General features: G+C 44.7%; 1 protein-coding gene across 2 annotated transcripts in view; it reads right to left on the bottom strand.

Annotated features, from left to right (window-relative positions):
- sorcs3a (sortilin related VPS10 domain containing receptor 3a) overlaps positions 1-13,974 on the bottom strand; it is a 357,551-nt gene extending 343,577 nt beyond the window's left edge. The window contains exon 1 of one of the 2 annotated variants that reach the window (XM_049721519.2): positions 13,063-13,974. In XM_049721519.2, the coding sequence (XP_049577476.1) occupies positions 13,063-13,692 (630 nt within the window). In that variant the 5' untranslated portion in view covers positions 13,693-13,974. The remainder of the gene's footprint in view (positions 1-13,062) is intronic. The other variant, XM_049721518.2, reaches the window with a different exon arrangement.
- Positions 13,975-15,843: the final 1,869 nt, after the last annotated feature.

Below are 15,843 nucleotides of genomic sequence, written 5' to 3'. Positions count from 1 at the left end.
ATAATCTACAGTCAGATACCGGTAAACGTTACAGGTTGCGCCACAGTTTTCACAGATATACATACAGTAAGACGACAGCAAACAAACAGACATGCCTATATGTTGGTACAATACAGAGTTTTTTTTTTTTTTTTTGTCAAAACCACATCTATGGAATCCAATCATAATGAAGGTATAAAAAGGAAGCACGTCAACTCCTCCCGTTTGATCTGTCTCTTGCCCCCTCCTCCCCTGCTTGGAGAAGGGGCTAGGTCAGGGGTGGGCAAACTTTTTGACTAGCGGGCCGAATTTGGTTCTAAATTTAGACTGGGGGGCCGAACCAGGAGCAGATGGATGTAGTGTTTGTGTGAAGTAATAGAAATTACATGTAAAGGTCATTGCATAAAAGGTTCGTACTTTTAGTAAGCAGTAAAGCATGGATATTTCAAAAAAAGCTTTTTGAAAACAAATGGACTTATTAACAGCATAAAAAAATATTTCACCCAAAAACTACTATCAGTGATTCTCATTATTTACGACACTGTTATTATGAATAATAGTTTCAACATCACTTCAGCGCCTGCAGGTCAGATTTATGAAATATGTTTATCTAATGAGGCGAAATCACATCAAAGGGCAAACATTCTGACCAAATACATAATCTTGAAGAATTAGTGAAAGAATACATCTAAATAAAGTAATAAAGAAATCAATAGTATTGTTGGTCTCCCGTTTTTGCGAGTGCATCGTGGTCTGGAGTAAAATGTGTTATGGTAATACTAAGGATAGAGCCGAGGTGTCGGTCCGTTAACCTAGATCAGTGACGGGCTTTGATGACGTTCATGTGGCTGAACGTCTGCTCACACACGTAGGTCGAGCCAAATTGTCTACTCTTTTTTTTAAACACTCTTTCTTTTCCTCGGGCCACTCATTTTAATGGAAGGATTCCAGGGGAAGGTTTGTGGGTGGCATTAGCGTAAAACTGTATCTGAAAGTTCAGTGCGCGATTACGAGAATGTTGACGTCACAGCCCACACTCGAAATTCGGCACTGATGGAAATTGAGTGCGGAGTGCGCCGGGTCCGTACTACTTAGTACGTACACGCACTTCCGGGAGTAAACGTGCAGGCGGGCACTTCCCCATCTATTGGGGAAACATAGTAATTGCAGGGAAAATGACCCCCCCCCAAAAAAAATTGATAATACAATTTATTCAGGTTTGGCGGGCCGGATTAAACGGCCCCGTGGGCCGGTTGTGGCCCGCGGGCCGTAGTTTGCCCACATCTGGGCTAGGTGATGCTGCAGCTGTACAAGATCTGAGATGGCCCGCCTTCCCGGAGGCATTGCTATGGAGAATTCTGTATCACCCAACTGGGCTGGGATTTGAGGAGGACAGGCTTCTCTGGAGGTGTTTTCCTGCAGTGCTTTATCTCATTAAAATGGACACTATTCGCACACTATTCTAGTTAACATTGTATAACAGCACATTATGTGTGAAATGGCGCTTGGTCAGCCGGGAAGGGGAATTCCCCCCCACCCCCATCTGTGGTCCCTTCTCAAGGTTTCTTTTTTTTTTTTGCCCCTTGCACCCTTGGGGAAAGGATTATCAGGGGATGTCGTGAATCTTACTGATGAACTTGTTTTATTTTTATCAGAGATGGCTTTATTTGTCTAAAAAAATATTTTTGACACTGCACTAAATAATGCAAACTTTTTGAGAAACACTTTTTAGGTTAGACCTTTTAGAGCTTGTGCAACATGGATTTTACAGTTTGTGTTATTCATACGTATGACATTTCAGCAAAACATTCACCTATTGCTGAAGGTAACCTTTCATTCATAAATATGACTAAATGTATTACTATTCTACATCTATCCATTTTCTGAACTGCTCATTCACATGAGGGTCGCGAGCATGCTGGATCCTATCCCAGCTGACTTTAGGCAGTCAGCGGGGGGCGATCCTGAATTGGTTGCCAGTCAATCGCAGGGAATACGAACAACCATTCAAACTCACACCTACGGACTGATTAGGTTATTCCTCTTAACAAGTGTTAGAAAAAAAAAAATAGGGATTTATGGATATTATAGATATTTTCATTCAAAGGACAGCCTACATTTTGGATTTCTTTCCTCATAGCTTAGGTGACAAGGAAAATAGATGTAGACAATAGAAAATGGCCCCGGACTTCTCTAAAATAGAAACACTACTTCACTGTGAAGCAGATTCAGATGCAAAACAAAAACTACGTGTACCAAGCAGACAATCTTGAAAAAAGCATTTACGGGAAGATTATTTGTCTGCTGTGTTTTTGGAGCTTGACCTCGAGGCAGACCAAAAAGTGAATCAAACTACCATAGTTCACAGAATTTGCAACTGTAGCTGCTTTATATTTATTCATCTGGGCATTATCCATCCATCCATCCATCCATCCATCCATCCATCCATCCATCCATCCATCCATCCATCCATCCATCCATCCATCCATCCATCCATCCATCCATCCATCCATCCATCCATCCATCTTCTTCCGCTTATCTGGGGTCGGGTCGCGGGGGCAGCAGCTTTAGGAGGGACTCCCAGACTTCCCTCTCCCCAGCCACTTCATCCAGCTCATCCCGGGGGATCCCAAGGCATTCCCAGGCCAGCTGAGAGACATAGTCTCTCCAGCGCGTCCTGGGTCGTCCCCGGGGTCTCCTACCGGTGGGACGTGCCCGGAACACCTCCCCAGGGAGGCGTCCAGAAGGCATCCTGATAAGATGCCCGAGCCACCTCATCTGGCTCCTCTCAACGTGGAGGAGTAGCGACTCTACTACGAGTCTCTCCCGGATGACCGAGCTTCTTCTGTCACCTCTCTGGCTGGAAAGGAGCCCGAGCTGGTGTGCGAGGCAGAAAGATTCCGACTAGATATAGTCGGACTAGCCTCCACGCACAGTTTGGGTTCCGGTACAAGCCCTCTCGAGAGGGGCTGGACTCTCTTCCACTCTGGAGTTGCCCATGGTGAGAGGCGTCGAGCAGGTGTGGGTGTACTTATTGCCCCCCGGCTGGGCGCCTGCACATTGGGGTTCACCCCGGTGAACGAGAGGGTAGCCTCCCTCCGCCTTCGGGTGGGGGGACGGGTCCTGACTGTTGTTTGTGTCTATGCACCAAACGGCAGCTCAGAGTACCCACCCTTCTTGGGGTCCCTGGAGGAAGTGCTGGAGAGCGCTCCTTCTGGGGACTCCATCGTTCTACTGGGTGACTTCAATGCTCACGTGGGCAATGACAGTGAGACCTGGAAGGGCGTGATTGGGAGGAACGGCCCCCCCAATCTGAACCCGAGCGGTGTTCTATTGTTGGACTTCTGTGCCCGACACGGATTTTCAATAATGAACACCATGTTCAAACATAAGGGTGTCCATGTGTGCACTTGGCACCAGGACACCCTAGGCCACAGTTCGATGATCGACTTTGTAGTCGTGTCATCGGATTTGCGGCCGCATGTTTTGGACACTCGGGTGAAGAGAGGGGCGGAGCTGTCAACTGATCACCACCTGGTGGTAGGTTGGCTCCGATGGTGGGGGAAGATGCCGGTCCGACCTGGCAGACCCAAACGCTCTGTGAGGGTCTGCTGGGAACGTCTGGTAGAATCTCCTGTCAGGAAGAGTTTCAACTCCCACATCCGGCAGAGCTTTTCCCACGTCCCGGGGGAGGCGGGGGACATTGAGTCTGAGTGGACCATGTTCCGCGCCTCCATTGTTGAGGCGGCTGACCGGAGCTGTGGCCGTAAGGTCGTTGGTGCCTGTTGTGGCGGCAATCCCCGAACCCGCTGGTGGACACCGGCAGTAAGGGATACCGTCAAGCTGAAGAAGGAGTCCTATCGGGCCGTTTTGGCCTGCGGGACTCCGGAGGCAGCTGACAGGTACCGGATGGCCAAGCGGAACGCGGCTTCGGCGGTTGCTGAGGCAAAAACCCGGGCGTGGGAGGAGTTTGGTGAGGCCATGGAGAATGACTTTCGGACGGCTTCGAGGAAATTCTGGTCCACCATCCGGCGTCTCAGGAGGGGGAAGCAGTGCAACGTCAACACTGTTTACAGTGGGGATGGCGTGCTGCTGACCTCGACTCGGGACGTCGTGAGTCGGTGGGGAGAATACTTCGAAGACCTCCTCAATTCCACCTACACGCCTTCCATTGAGGAAGCAGGGCCTGGAGACTCTGAGGCGGATTCTCCAATCTCTGGGGTCGAAGTCTGGGGTAGTTAAAAAACTCCTCGGTGGCAAGGCCCCAGGGGTGGATGAGATCCGCCCGCAGTTCTTAAAGGCTCTGGATGTTGTGGGGCTGTCATGGTTGACACGCCTCTACAACGTTGCGTGGACATCGGGGACAGTGCCTCTGGATTGGCAGACTGGAGTGGTGGTTCCCCTCTTTAAGAAGGGGGACCGGAGGGTGTGTTCCAATTACAGGGGAATCACACTCCTCAGCCTCCCTGGTAAGGTCTATTCAGGGGTGCTGGAGAGGAGGGTCCGTCGGGAGGTTGAACCTCGGATTCAGGAGGAGCAGCGTGGCTTTCGTCCTAGCCGTGGAACAGTGGACCAGCTCGGCAGGATCCTCGAGGGTGCATGGGAGTTCGCCCAAACAGTCCACGTGTTTTGTGGACTTGGAGAAGGCGTTCGACCGTGTTCCTCGGGAGGTTCTGTGGAGGGTGCTTCGGGAGTACGGGGTGCCGAGCCAACTGATAAGGGCGGTTCGGTCCCTGTATCACCGATGCCAGAGTCTGGTCCGCATTTCCGGCAGTAAGTCGGATTCGTTCCCAGTGAGGGTTGGACCCCGCCAAGGCTGCCCTTTGTCACCGATTCTGTTCAGAATTTTTATGGACAGAATTTCTAGGCGCAGCCGAGGCGTTGAGGGGGTCCGGTTTGGGGACCTCAGCATCACGTCTCTGCTTTTTGCAGATGACGTGGTGCTGTTGGCTTCTTCAGGCCGTGATCTCCAGCTCTCGCTGGAACGGTTCGCAGCCGAGTGTGAAGCGGTCGGGATGAGGGTCAGCACCTCCAAATCCGAGTCCATGGTCCTCGATCGGAAAAGGGTGGAATGCCCTCTCCGGATCGGGGATGAGATCCTGCCCCAAGTGAAGGAGTTCAAGTATCTTAGAGTCTTGTTCACGAGTGAGGGGAGGATGGAGCGTGAGATCGACAGGCGGATCGGTGCAGCGTCAGCAGTAATGCGGACCCTGTACCGGTCCGTTGTGGTGAAGAGAGAGCTGGGCCAAAAGGCAAAGCTCTCAATTTACCGGTCGATTTACGCTCCTACCCTCACCTATGGTCACGAGCTATGGGTCGTGACCGAAAGAACGAGATCTCGGATACAAGCGGCCGAAATGAGTTTTCTCCGCAGGATGTCTGGGCTCTCCCTGAGAGATCTGGGCATTAATGAATAGTTATTTGGTTAGTGCTATAGTTATAAATATTTTTGCATTTAATCTCACATTGCTTTAATTGTAAATGTCACAAAGAAGCTGATAACTCAGATGTAAATAAACATTGCACGTCACTTACGATTTACACTGCTATGAAAAAGAATTCCCCATGATAAAGTACTGTCGTCTTTTCATATTCTATTACATTGTTGACATATTTTAACATTCGAAATCCATCCATCCATCCATTTTCTGAACCGCTTAGTCCCCACGGGGGTCGCGGGCGTGCTGGAGCCTATCCCAGCCGTCATCGGGCAGTAGGCGGGGGACACCCTGAACTGGTTGCCAGCCAATCGCAGGGCACACAGAGACAGACAACCAATCGCACTCACACTCACACCTAGGGACAATTTGGAGTCTTCAATCGGCCTACCAAGCATGTTTTTGGAATGTGGGAGGAAACCGGAGTGCCCGGAGAAAACCCACGCGGGCCCGGGGAGAACATGCAAACTCCACACAGGGAGGGCTGGAGGTGGAATCGAACCCGCACCCTCCTAACTGTGAGGTGGACGTGCTACCCAGTGCGCCACCGAGCCGCCACATTCGAAATGATCAAACAAATATAAATATCAAACACAAAATGCTGTTTTTAAATTGTGATTATATTTATTATGCTGAAAATGTGTTCAAAGCTACTTGGGTTTGTGTGAAAAAGTAATTGACCCCTTGTTAAATTGTGGCTTGTCACATTTTTGGAGGGAATCCTGAGTTCATTTTCACTGACCACACAAACGCGATTACTTTTTAATCAAGAAATCAATTACAGAGACCCTGTCAGCCAAAATGAAGTTGGACAAAAAGCTCAGAGAGGCATAATCCAAAGAAATTCATAAACACGTAAAAAATAAATCATTATTATTTATTCCTATAAGTCTGGAAATAATTTGAAAGCTACGTATGTATACCTAAAGGTTTAGGACTCTTGTGAACTACAGTTGGAACGATTATCCCAGGGTATCTACAAGGTTGCAAAAGGTATTAAAAGGTAGTAAATGAAATTAGCAAAAAAATAAGGCTATTAAAAAATATTAAAAAGTTGTAAATTCCATCTGACGAGGTATTAAATTTTCGAACTGCTATCCACCTGTATGACTTCTTCCCATTTCAAGGCTTCAAGGCATTTCTGGCCTATTTCCTAAAAATTAGGAAGGAAAATGTATGTATGTAATACCATATTTGTAGGCTAAGGTTGTCCGTGCTTGCGTGCGTGTGTGCGTGTGTGTGTGTGTGTGTGTGTGTGTGTGTGTGTGTGTGTGTGTGTGTGTGTGTGTGTGTGCGTGTGTGTGTGTGTGTGTGTGTGTGTGTGCGCGCGTGCATACGTGCGTGCTTGCGTGCCTGTGTGGAAGTGTGTGTGTATGAAAGAGAGAGAACCATCGATAAATAATAAATATTTTCATGGATTGTTGATTATTTTAACAATTCAGCCTACTGTCGATTATATTACTGGCAAATTTATTTAATTAAAAAAACATCTCTAAGTGATGTTGTACTTAAGGAAAATGTAATGCCATAGTTGTATGCTAAGATTGAATATTCAATAAGATAGAATGATTGTAAAAGAGAGTGTAGCGCTGCAAAAGTGGTGTGTGCTCTTTCTACACATAACAATGAAAAATCATTTTGTCCTTTCATTGCACTTACCCACTCAGAAGGTCGTGTGAGAAAATGACAATAATCTGTAACTTTATTAGTAACTCCTAACTAGGGATGGGAATTGAGAACCGGTCCTCACATTACGTTGGAATTGTTTGCTATTTTGCTAACAATTCCCTTAGCGATTCCAGTCACGAATTACGTCAAAAATGCACTAATTTCAGTTCACGTTCGTCCAAAATATGAACAAGTTCATGAATTTTTGTTCATTGAGCGTGTTCAGGTACAACACTGTCCCCAGCAACGTGAAAGAATCATTGCCAGTTATACTGTACAAAATGCTTGATTTCAGTTATTGCTGCTGAGATGCTGATGGTCTCCATGATGTTTTCATAACATCTTGTAAGATCATGGTCTTTAATTACTGCAACTAACACCATTTCAAACAAAAATTCACATCCCCTCAACTTCAGTGATATTATTTTTTCCAGTATATCTTGTTTACATTTTAGTGCCGCCCACCAGAGGCGGCATTGAGGCCCAAGGAGTGAGGATGGACAAGTGGGAGAAATTAAATATCCTCCCCTCATTGTCATCATTTCATTGAGATGTCAATCAAGGATGACTTTACATCACTGATGTGTGTAACAAATTGGTGGCTAAATTGTAATCATGGCTACACTTGTCCATTTTATGGTTTACATTGTTTAAAGTTGAATTGATGAAAATTCAAATATCAACATTGGTACAGTTCAAAACTCCAATTGTGAGTGAATGGAACTTGCTAAATGCGAATTTAAGACAATTGAGATGCTCATTAATAAAGTGCCATGAGAACAACTTCAAAAAGCTTTGCTGTTGAAGCACTATGGAGCAAAGAGCCAATAGCATTGAAATTGAGAGAAATGAGATCCAAGCTATGTTTCACATTAGTGACACCAGGATTGCTGCTGCCTTTTGGGAGCAGCACCACACAATGAGGGGAGTAGAAACTACAATGCAAACAACAAAAATGGTGATTTGTGTCATATTAAATGTTTATAGGTCCATCAACAAGATGTTATATGCGTGAGTTCATGCAATGTGTGATTCTTCAAATTATCTGTTAATCATGATTCATTCTTAAAACGTCTAGCATATTCAAGAGTAGAAACTTAGTTGAATGGACGTTTGATTGATATTGTGATTTTTTTGGGGGGAGTGAGATGACTGTACCGTATTTTTCGGTGTTTGGTATTTTTTAAGTCGCTTTTTTTTTTCATAGTTTGGGTGGGGGGGCGACTTATACTGAGGAGCGACTTATATGTGAATGTTTTCATAAATTTTCTAAATAAATAAAAAAAAAAGTGAAACCGCGATAAACGAACCGCAATGTAGCAAGGGATTACTGTAATTTGAATTTCAAGTGACGTCAGCAGCGCGGCAGCGGCCGCGGCACGGCAGCGGCCGCGTCGCGGAGCAGCGGTTGTTTACATAAAGGACAAAGATTCAATCACGGGATGACGAAGATGACGAAGGGCCCCCACGTACTACCGGCATCATTAGCGGCTTTGTTTGTAAGTGGCACGGAGGACGAAGAGTTAGAAGGATTTAATGATTTGGAGTGACACAGAAGGTTTGAAAAACTATTATGGCTTTTACGCACGGCTATGGAGCTCTCTTCCACCTCCGTGGCTGGAAGTGCCACCTTCGGGGATGGAAGTCCACGCCGCCACACGCCTGGAAGTCGGCGGCGGTGCTTGGGGCCGTGTGGCGGTGAACTATTTATGTTATAGTTATTTGATATATTTTATTTCGTGTAGCAACTTGTATATGTTTTTATCGTTACGGTTCAGTACTTGTTGGCTCGTTCAACTTTTGTTTTGTTAAATAAAGAGCCGTTTACCAAACCCACATCTTTCCTTGTACTTTGTTCCCGCCACAATATAGTAGTTATATACTAGATCTGTGGAATAACGACTATGCTGACGTCAGGGTGCACACGCGGCATTGTTGACAAAGGACGAGGAACTTGATCGCTGGATTTAATGATTTGGAGTGGCACAGATGGTTTGATAATATTATTGCTTATATAAGAGTTATTTGATATATAATTTATACATCGTTATATGGGCCTGTGGAATATTTTGAAGTGCAAGCGCCGTCAGCGGCGCACACCCATTGTTGACATAAAGGACAATCGATGGATTTAATGAATTGGAGTGACACAGATGGTTTTATAAACGTGTTATTTATGTAATAGTTATGTGAATAACTCTGAACGTTACGTCAGGCCCGTTCTCAGCTCTTCGTTTGTGTTTATGTCACGTTAGCATACCTATCGTTTAGCCTGTTGTTGCTCGTTCATGTCTGTTCTTGGTGTTGGATTTTGTCGAATAAATTCCCCCAAAATGCGACTTATACTCCGGAGCGACTTATATATGGGTTTTTTTTCACGTTATTGTGCATTTTATGGCTAATGCGACCTATATTCCGAAGCGACTTTTAGTCTAAAAAATACGGTATTTCAGATGACTTGAAAACATAGATTAGAAATTCTGTTTCTTGGCTTGAGCTAGGCCTAAAGCAGCAACCATCTAATTCAAGCACTCCCTCAAGATCAGTAATGTTCAGTAATTTATTAAATCGGGTCAAACTACCACAGCTGGGTCAAAAGAAAGACAAATAAATCCATTATTTGTCTGCTCGTTATTATGAACAAAACAACATCCCGATTCCCTTGAGTGATGATGGTTTTTGACAGTACATATACCAATGGATGAATACATTAAAGATGTACTTGATTAATCCTGTGAGTCAGCACTTTCATACCAGTAGTGCCAAGTGCAAAAAAAATGAATAAATAATAATAGTGCATCAGAATACTATCATTTTAGTTTGCTTCAAGTCAAAGTGAACTATTTACATATAGACAGGGGTGCACAGTAAAATGATGGTGTGGTTCTCAAAGGAGCACCGGAGGTTGTTGGTGCTCATATTTTTTCCGACCCACTGTCCTCACAGATGAACGTAAAAATTTACAGCACACCAAGGCAAAGTAGAGCCTGTGGGTAACGTACGGCCAGTCCACAGTCTCTGCAGCCTTTAAGAAGCCACCGCTCAAGTCTCACAGTTGATTCCGTGACTGCTAGCAAATTGAAGTTGGCCACTGAAACATTTTTTCAATGCAGCTATGCAACGCACGGCAATGCCATCTTCTAAATAAAAGCCTCATAACTACCATATTGGCCTGAATATAAGACGACCCTGATTGTAAGACGACCCCCTCTTTTTCAATTCAAGTTTGAAAAAAAAGACTTTTAGAACACCAAATTTAATTTTTATACAGAAAAAAAATACAGTACATCTAAAACAAATGATTATAACAATATATTCGAGAGAAAAAGCATGTTATTTTGCCTCATTCAAATCATGCAAAAACTGTCTTAATATCTGAACATTTAAATATGTAAACTAAAGTGCAATCACAGTTGTAAATGAATGGCATCTGGTTTTTGAAATATAAATAAACCAATCTACTGTGATAAAACAACAAAATTGCAATAACTGCATTAAGCATCAAAGTGAAGTCTAACTGTAACTGTAGTCTTGAAATAAATCTGAATAAGGAAAAACATTCCAATAAAATAATCCAAACTGCTACGGCTATTGTTGGTGAGCCTGAGGACTGTATAGGGGGGTGGCTCGGATGGTTATGCTCATATCGCCCTCGGGTATCGGTCAGAACACAGGAGGGAAGACGTGGTTCAGTTTTGATTGCTTTATTGAATTATTGACAAAAATGTAACAGGCACTGTGGATCATAGGGGCATACAGGCAAACTGGCAAAAGGGTATCGGCACACGTTTAGTCGTAAGGATGTGAGAGCAGGTGTGTGTAGTGTACATGGGTGAGTCTTTGGGTGTGTGAATGTGATTCTCGTGTGTGTGATTATTGTATGAAGTGTGTGAAGGGTGTGTGGGATATGTGTGTGTGTGTGTGTGTGTGTGGGGGGGGGGGTTCTCCTACAGACAGAAATAAGTGAACGCTCAACTTCTGACGTCACACAACACTAGTAGACGGCACACATTACATAACTAACTGCGCGTAACGGTTCCGCTATACTAAATAACCATAAATGAAATACTCTCGGCAACACACCAAAGATAAGTCATCGAGACACCAAAATACATTTGCTGGCGACCGTTAGTCGCCGTGCCGCTGCATAACGGCTACTCGTACGAGGCATTGAAACTCTCTAAAACGCTGGTGTGTAATTGTCACCTTTGTTGTATCTTGATTATTTGCTAAAAAGAAAAAACTAAGAAAGCCAGATACCCACTGTTAAAAGTGCATGATGTCCAGAACATGCCCCTCATCAAGACCACACTGGAGGCTCAATTATCACTGAAACAAAAGTGTAGCCCCAATGGCTTTAAATGTCTAATTTAATAACCAATACTGTTGGTGACAAAGGTCTCAGCTGCGCAATAACGAGCCCCTAAAAAAGGAAATAAATCGGCAATGAATAAGCACTCAGGGTTTAGGTAACTGATCCAAGAGGCATGCGGTCCTCATTAGTCAGCCGCTTACTTTAGCTTAACTCCAGCTGGAGACAAGTCAACCGATTTCCTGCTTAACCTCCTTGTCTTTCAAACTCATTCATCAACATAACAGGCTTGCGGCGATGAAGATGAAGTAGCATATCTCTCTTGATGATAATCCTGCAGTCAGCCGTCATTCTCCATTTCTCATGAAAGGGAAAGAAATACTTTGAAATGATAGCCTAGGTGGTCAAGATAATAATTAAAGAACTTAAGCTCAGGGGCAGTGGCACACAGTGCAGCTTTTCAGCAGCACACATTCACTCAAACGTATGTATACATGCGCACACAAACATGTTCTGCTCACATCGCCTCAGTCTTGACTGCGGGTAAAAAAACAAGTTCAGGAACCATGTCATAATCAGCTTAGACAAGTCTGAATGTGACATGTTTTTTAAAGGGAATAAAGCAAGAGCAGAAACCACAACAACGCATTAAAAATGTGAAACCACTGAAAGGACAAAGGCCCCTTGCAGTGTAGCTTGATTCATTTTGTGGCATAATTTCCATCCTATGAGAGCCTATCTTGTATTGGGGATTGTCCTCTTATCTATTTCGTGTGGGGTTGGAAGTATTTGCTAGTGTTTTACATGTCTTCTTAATTCACTGCCAGTTTTTGATGTTCAAATTTTTACATTTACCTTTTGCAGTCAATCACAAGATAAGCTTCATAATTGGATATAGTTTTTATGTACCGAAAATAAAAATCTATTTTATTCTAAAAACACATTTTTGTCTATGTAAATTAATTATTTAACCCCATCTGGGTAAAAGAGATAAGGCTAAAACCCATCCTCAAAATATATATATATTTTTTTAGTTATAAAGAGTAAAACATAAAAATGATTTTTATATTTCCCACTGTTCATTTGAGCAATTACGGCACTACTAATCAAGGGAGCAAAATCGTTCTCAGTGAATGAAAAAAAATCTTTCTTTAAAAACGAAAGGGTTCGTGCAAGATTGAGCAATAATATATGACTTCCTCCTCCAAATCAATTCATTTGGATGGAAAAAAAAAGATTTCGGCGGGGGGAATGAATCATGCATTAGCATATCGCAAATAGATCATACCCATTTCTCCATCTCCAGCTATAAATCACGAGGAACTGAATCTTAAACTTACAGTGCGTGACCCACGAGGCGCGCACTGACCTGGACTTAAATGGCTGTATTCGGAAAATGTCACGCAAATAGATAGCATGCCACAGCAGAGAGGGGTTTTCGTGCGTAACTGCTAGGCGAGGGTCTAGGGTCCTTCTTGAATTTAATTTATAGCGGCGGACTGATATATTGTCGAGCGCAGTCGGCACTTCGACCTTTCTAACTGGCAACTCTGCGCACAACCGACCCCAAGGAGTCTGTGTTTAATGCGTGGTACTCCCCCACTTGCCACCCACATAGCAAGCGTCTGTGCGGCGGAAATCGTAATTAATTCAAATCAGACTTACGCTGCTGTTTTGTCCTGACCAGTAGACGACAGCGTGGTTATGTGCTGAGTCCCCAGTCAGGGCGAAAGTGCTGCTGGTGAGCTTGGGCTCATCCTGCTGTTTATTTCCTCTCCCGTCGTCCCTGTTCTTTCTTAACTCCGATCTGCTCAGTCCAGAAGATCTGAGCCGGTCCAGCAAAGAGCCCCCTTCATCCGATGCACCGGAATTCAGGGCAGTTTGGCCTGTCAGTCCACTCTTGCGCAACTCGGCAAACTCGGGGCTGTTTCTCTTCGCTCTCGGAAGCGCGGCGTCATCACCAAAATCACGTTTTCTGTTTGATCCGCCGCGGTGACTTTGTGCAAGGGACATTCGTGAGCCGTTCTCCAAGACAGGTGCATGTTGTTGGTCGTTGCCTTTAACGGTATTTTGTCGACTAATCCCTAGTTCCCTAAACTCCACTTGGATGTTTTCATTAGCGCTCAGTCCATCTGTTGGTTGTGCGCGTACTTCACCGGCGTGAAGTTGAACTAGGGACCGGCGAGATGCACAACTTATGTGTGCCTCTGTATTTTGAAAGGTGTGAGCAGCTATCATGAGGCAGACACTCAAAAAGAAGTGCAAACCCGGGCAGGAGCCAGTCCAAGTCTCCATCGCTGAGAGAGATTTTGGCGATGATGGACCGCTGGAGTCCTTATCCAATACCTCAACTCCTTTCTCTCCGGTCGGTAAAGGACAACGGACGCCTGGGGTTGTCCGTGTGGTTATTTCAGAGGGGAAAGTGCTCTTCAGCGAAACTGTTCACATCCAAGGATCTTTTTGTGAGGAAAGCCACACATTGGAGGGAGGAGCTGTAACGCAGCCAGCTGCCTAGTGCGCGTCCGGAAGAGAGCAAAAAGGGAGGGAAGGGAGCAACTGTCCTTGGTACTGAGCTCTCTCCCTCGCTCTCCGACATGCTGGCATTTTCCCTCTCGTACATTCTCTCTCTCTCTCTCTCTCTCTCTCTCTCTCTCTCTCTCTCTCTCTCTCTCTCTCTCTCTCTCCCAGACACATATTTGGTTGTAATAATTATAAAATGTGTTGACATTGGTCAAATAAATAGTGCTTGGCACAACATACAGAACTACCTTAATATTTGCTTGCTTTATTGTTTTCACTGATTTATGTCATCCAATATTCAACCCATCCATCCATCCATCCATCCATCCATCCATCCATCCATCCATCCATCCATCCATCCATCCATCCATCCATCCATCCATCCATCCATCCATCCATCCATCCATCCATCCATCCATCCATTATAATAAACACATGCAAAATATCACAACACACTACATACTTAATAGCTTAGCATATCCCCATTTGTCAAAAAATTGGCAACCAAAATGAAACGTTTCATTCAAAACAATGCTATTTCTTCTCAGAATGGCACTTTACTTTTAAATGACACACACAAACCATTGTATGAACAGGCATTTATAAGAACCTGTTGAACAGTGCTCCATGTAAAATGGATGAATGGAAAATACTTCTCTATTCATCATGACTTAGGCCAATTTTTTATTCAGTGTTACACTTACTATAGACAGTACAGTACATAGTACATATATATGCATAGATGTCCATCCATAGGCCATTTTTTTTATTCAGTGTTACACTTACTGTAGACAGTGTCATGCTGTCATGTGTCGTCCGGATCATTTCCTGTTTTATTGTGTGATTTTCCTCTCGTTCCAGTTAGTGTGTCCTTCCCCTGTGCGTCCGGTCACGGGATCCCCTGATTCCAAGTGTGTGCACCTGCGTCAATGACCAACTGTCTTCACCTGTGTTCCCCTCCTGTGTCCACATAACCCGCGTCTTTCCTAGTATCCAGTGCCAGTGCGTCTTGCCTTGCTGAGAACACTAGCGATCACGAAACCCTTGAGTCCACGTAGAAGCCTTGTTTGAACGTCTTTGATCACCGATGTTAACTTGGTTACATCGCTATCTTGTTTTTGTATTTCCCTCGGTTCGAGGCGCTTTGATTTCTCCTTTTTCTCCCTCGGTTCGAGGCGCCTTAGTTTCTCCTTTTTTCCCTCCTCGTGAGGCGTTTTTTGTTCGATCATCAGTGGAGACAATAAACACTTGGTTGAACTTTGGAATCTCTGCATTCGAGTCCTCTCCCTGCTCTGCGCCTGACAGACAGTACAGTACATACATATACGTATATGCATAGATGTCCATCCATCCAGCCAACTATTTTCTATTCCGCTTGTCCCCATGGGGGTCGCAGGCATGCTGGAGCCTATCCCAGCAGTCATCAGCAGTAGGCGGGGGACACCCTGAATCGGTTGCCAGCCAATCGCAGAGCACACAGAGACGAACAACCATCCGCACGTGTACACACATCTACCTAATTTGGAGTGCTCAATCGGCCCACCATGCATGTTTTCGGGATGTGGGAGAAAACCGGAGTACCCGGAGACAACCCACGTGGGCATGGGGAGAACATGCAAACTCCACACAGGGAGGTGGAATCAAACCCACACCCTTCTAAATGTGAGGCGGACATGCTAGCCAGTGCATCACCCAGTATACATCCCAACAAACACAAAGTTGCACATACAGTGGGGCACAGACAAAAGAACAGAAGAATTTAGTGTATATATTTACCGTAGCAAAAAATAACCCCCAACAAATCTATGCTGCATCCTCGGTTTCAGTCTGGCTACAGCACCCGCATCCTCATCAAAAGGAATGTTTTCCCTGGCCAAGTAGCAGGGGAAATATTGCCTAGCATAGCGAATCCAACCATGAAAAGCA

The sequence above is a fragment of the Syngnathus scovelli genome, chromosome 5, assembly GCF_024217435.2.
Source record: "Syngnathus scovelli strain Florida chromosome 5, RoL_Ssco_1.2, whole genome shotgun sequence".
NCBI lineage: Eukaryota > Metazoa > Chordata > Actinopteri > Syngnathiformes > Syngnathidae > Syngnathus > Syngnathus scovelli.
This window is presented reverse-complemented; position numbering and strand designations above follow the sequence as displayed.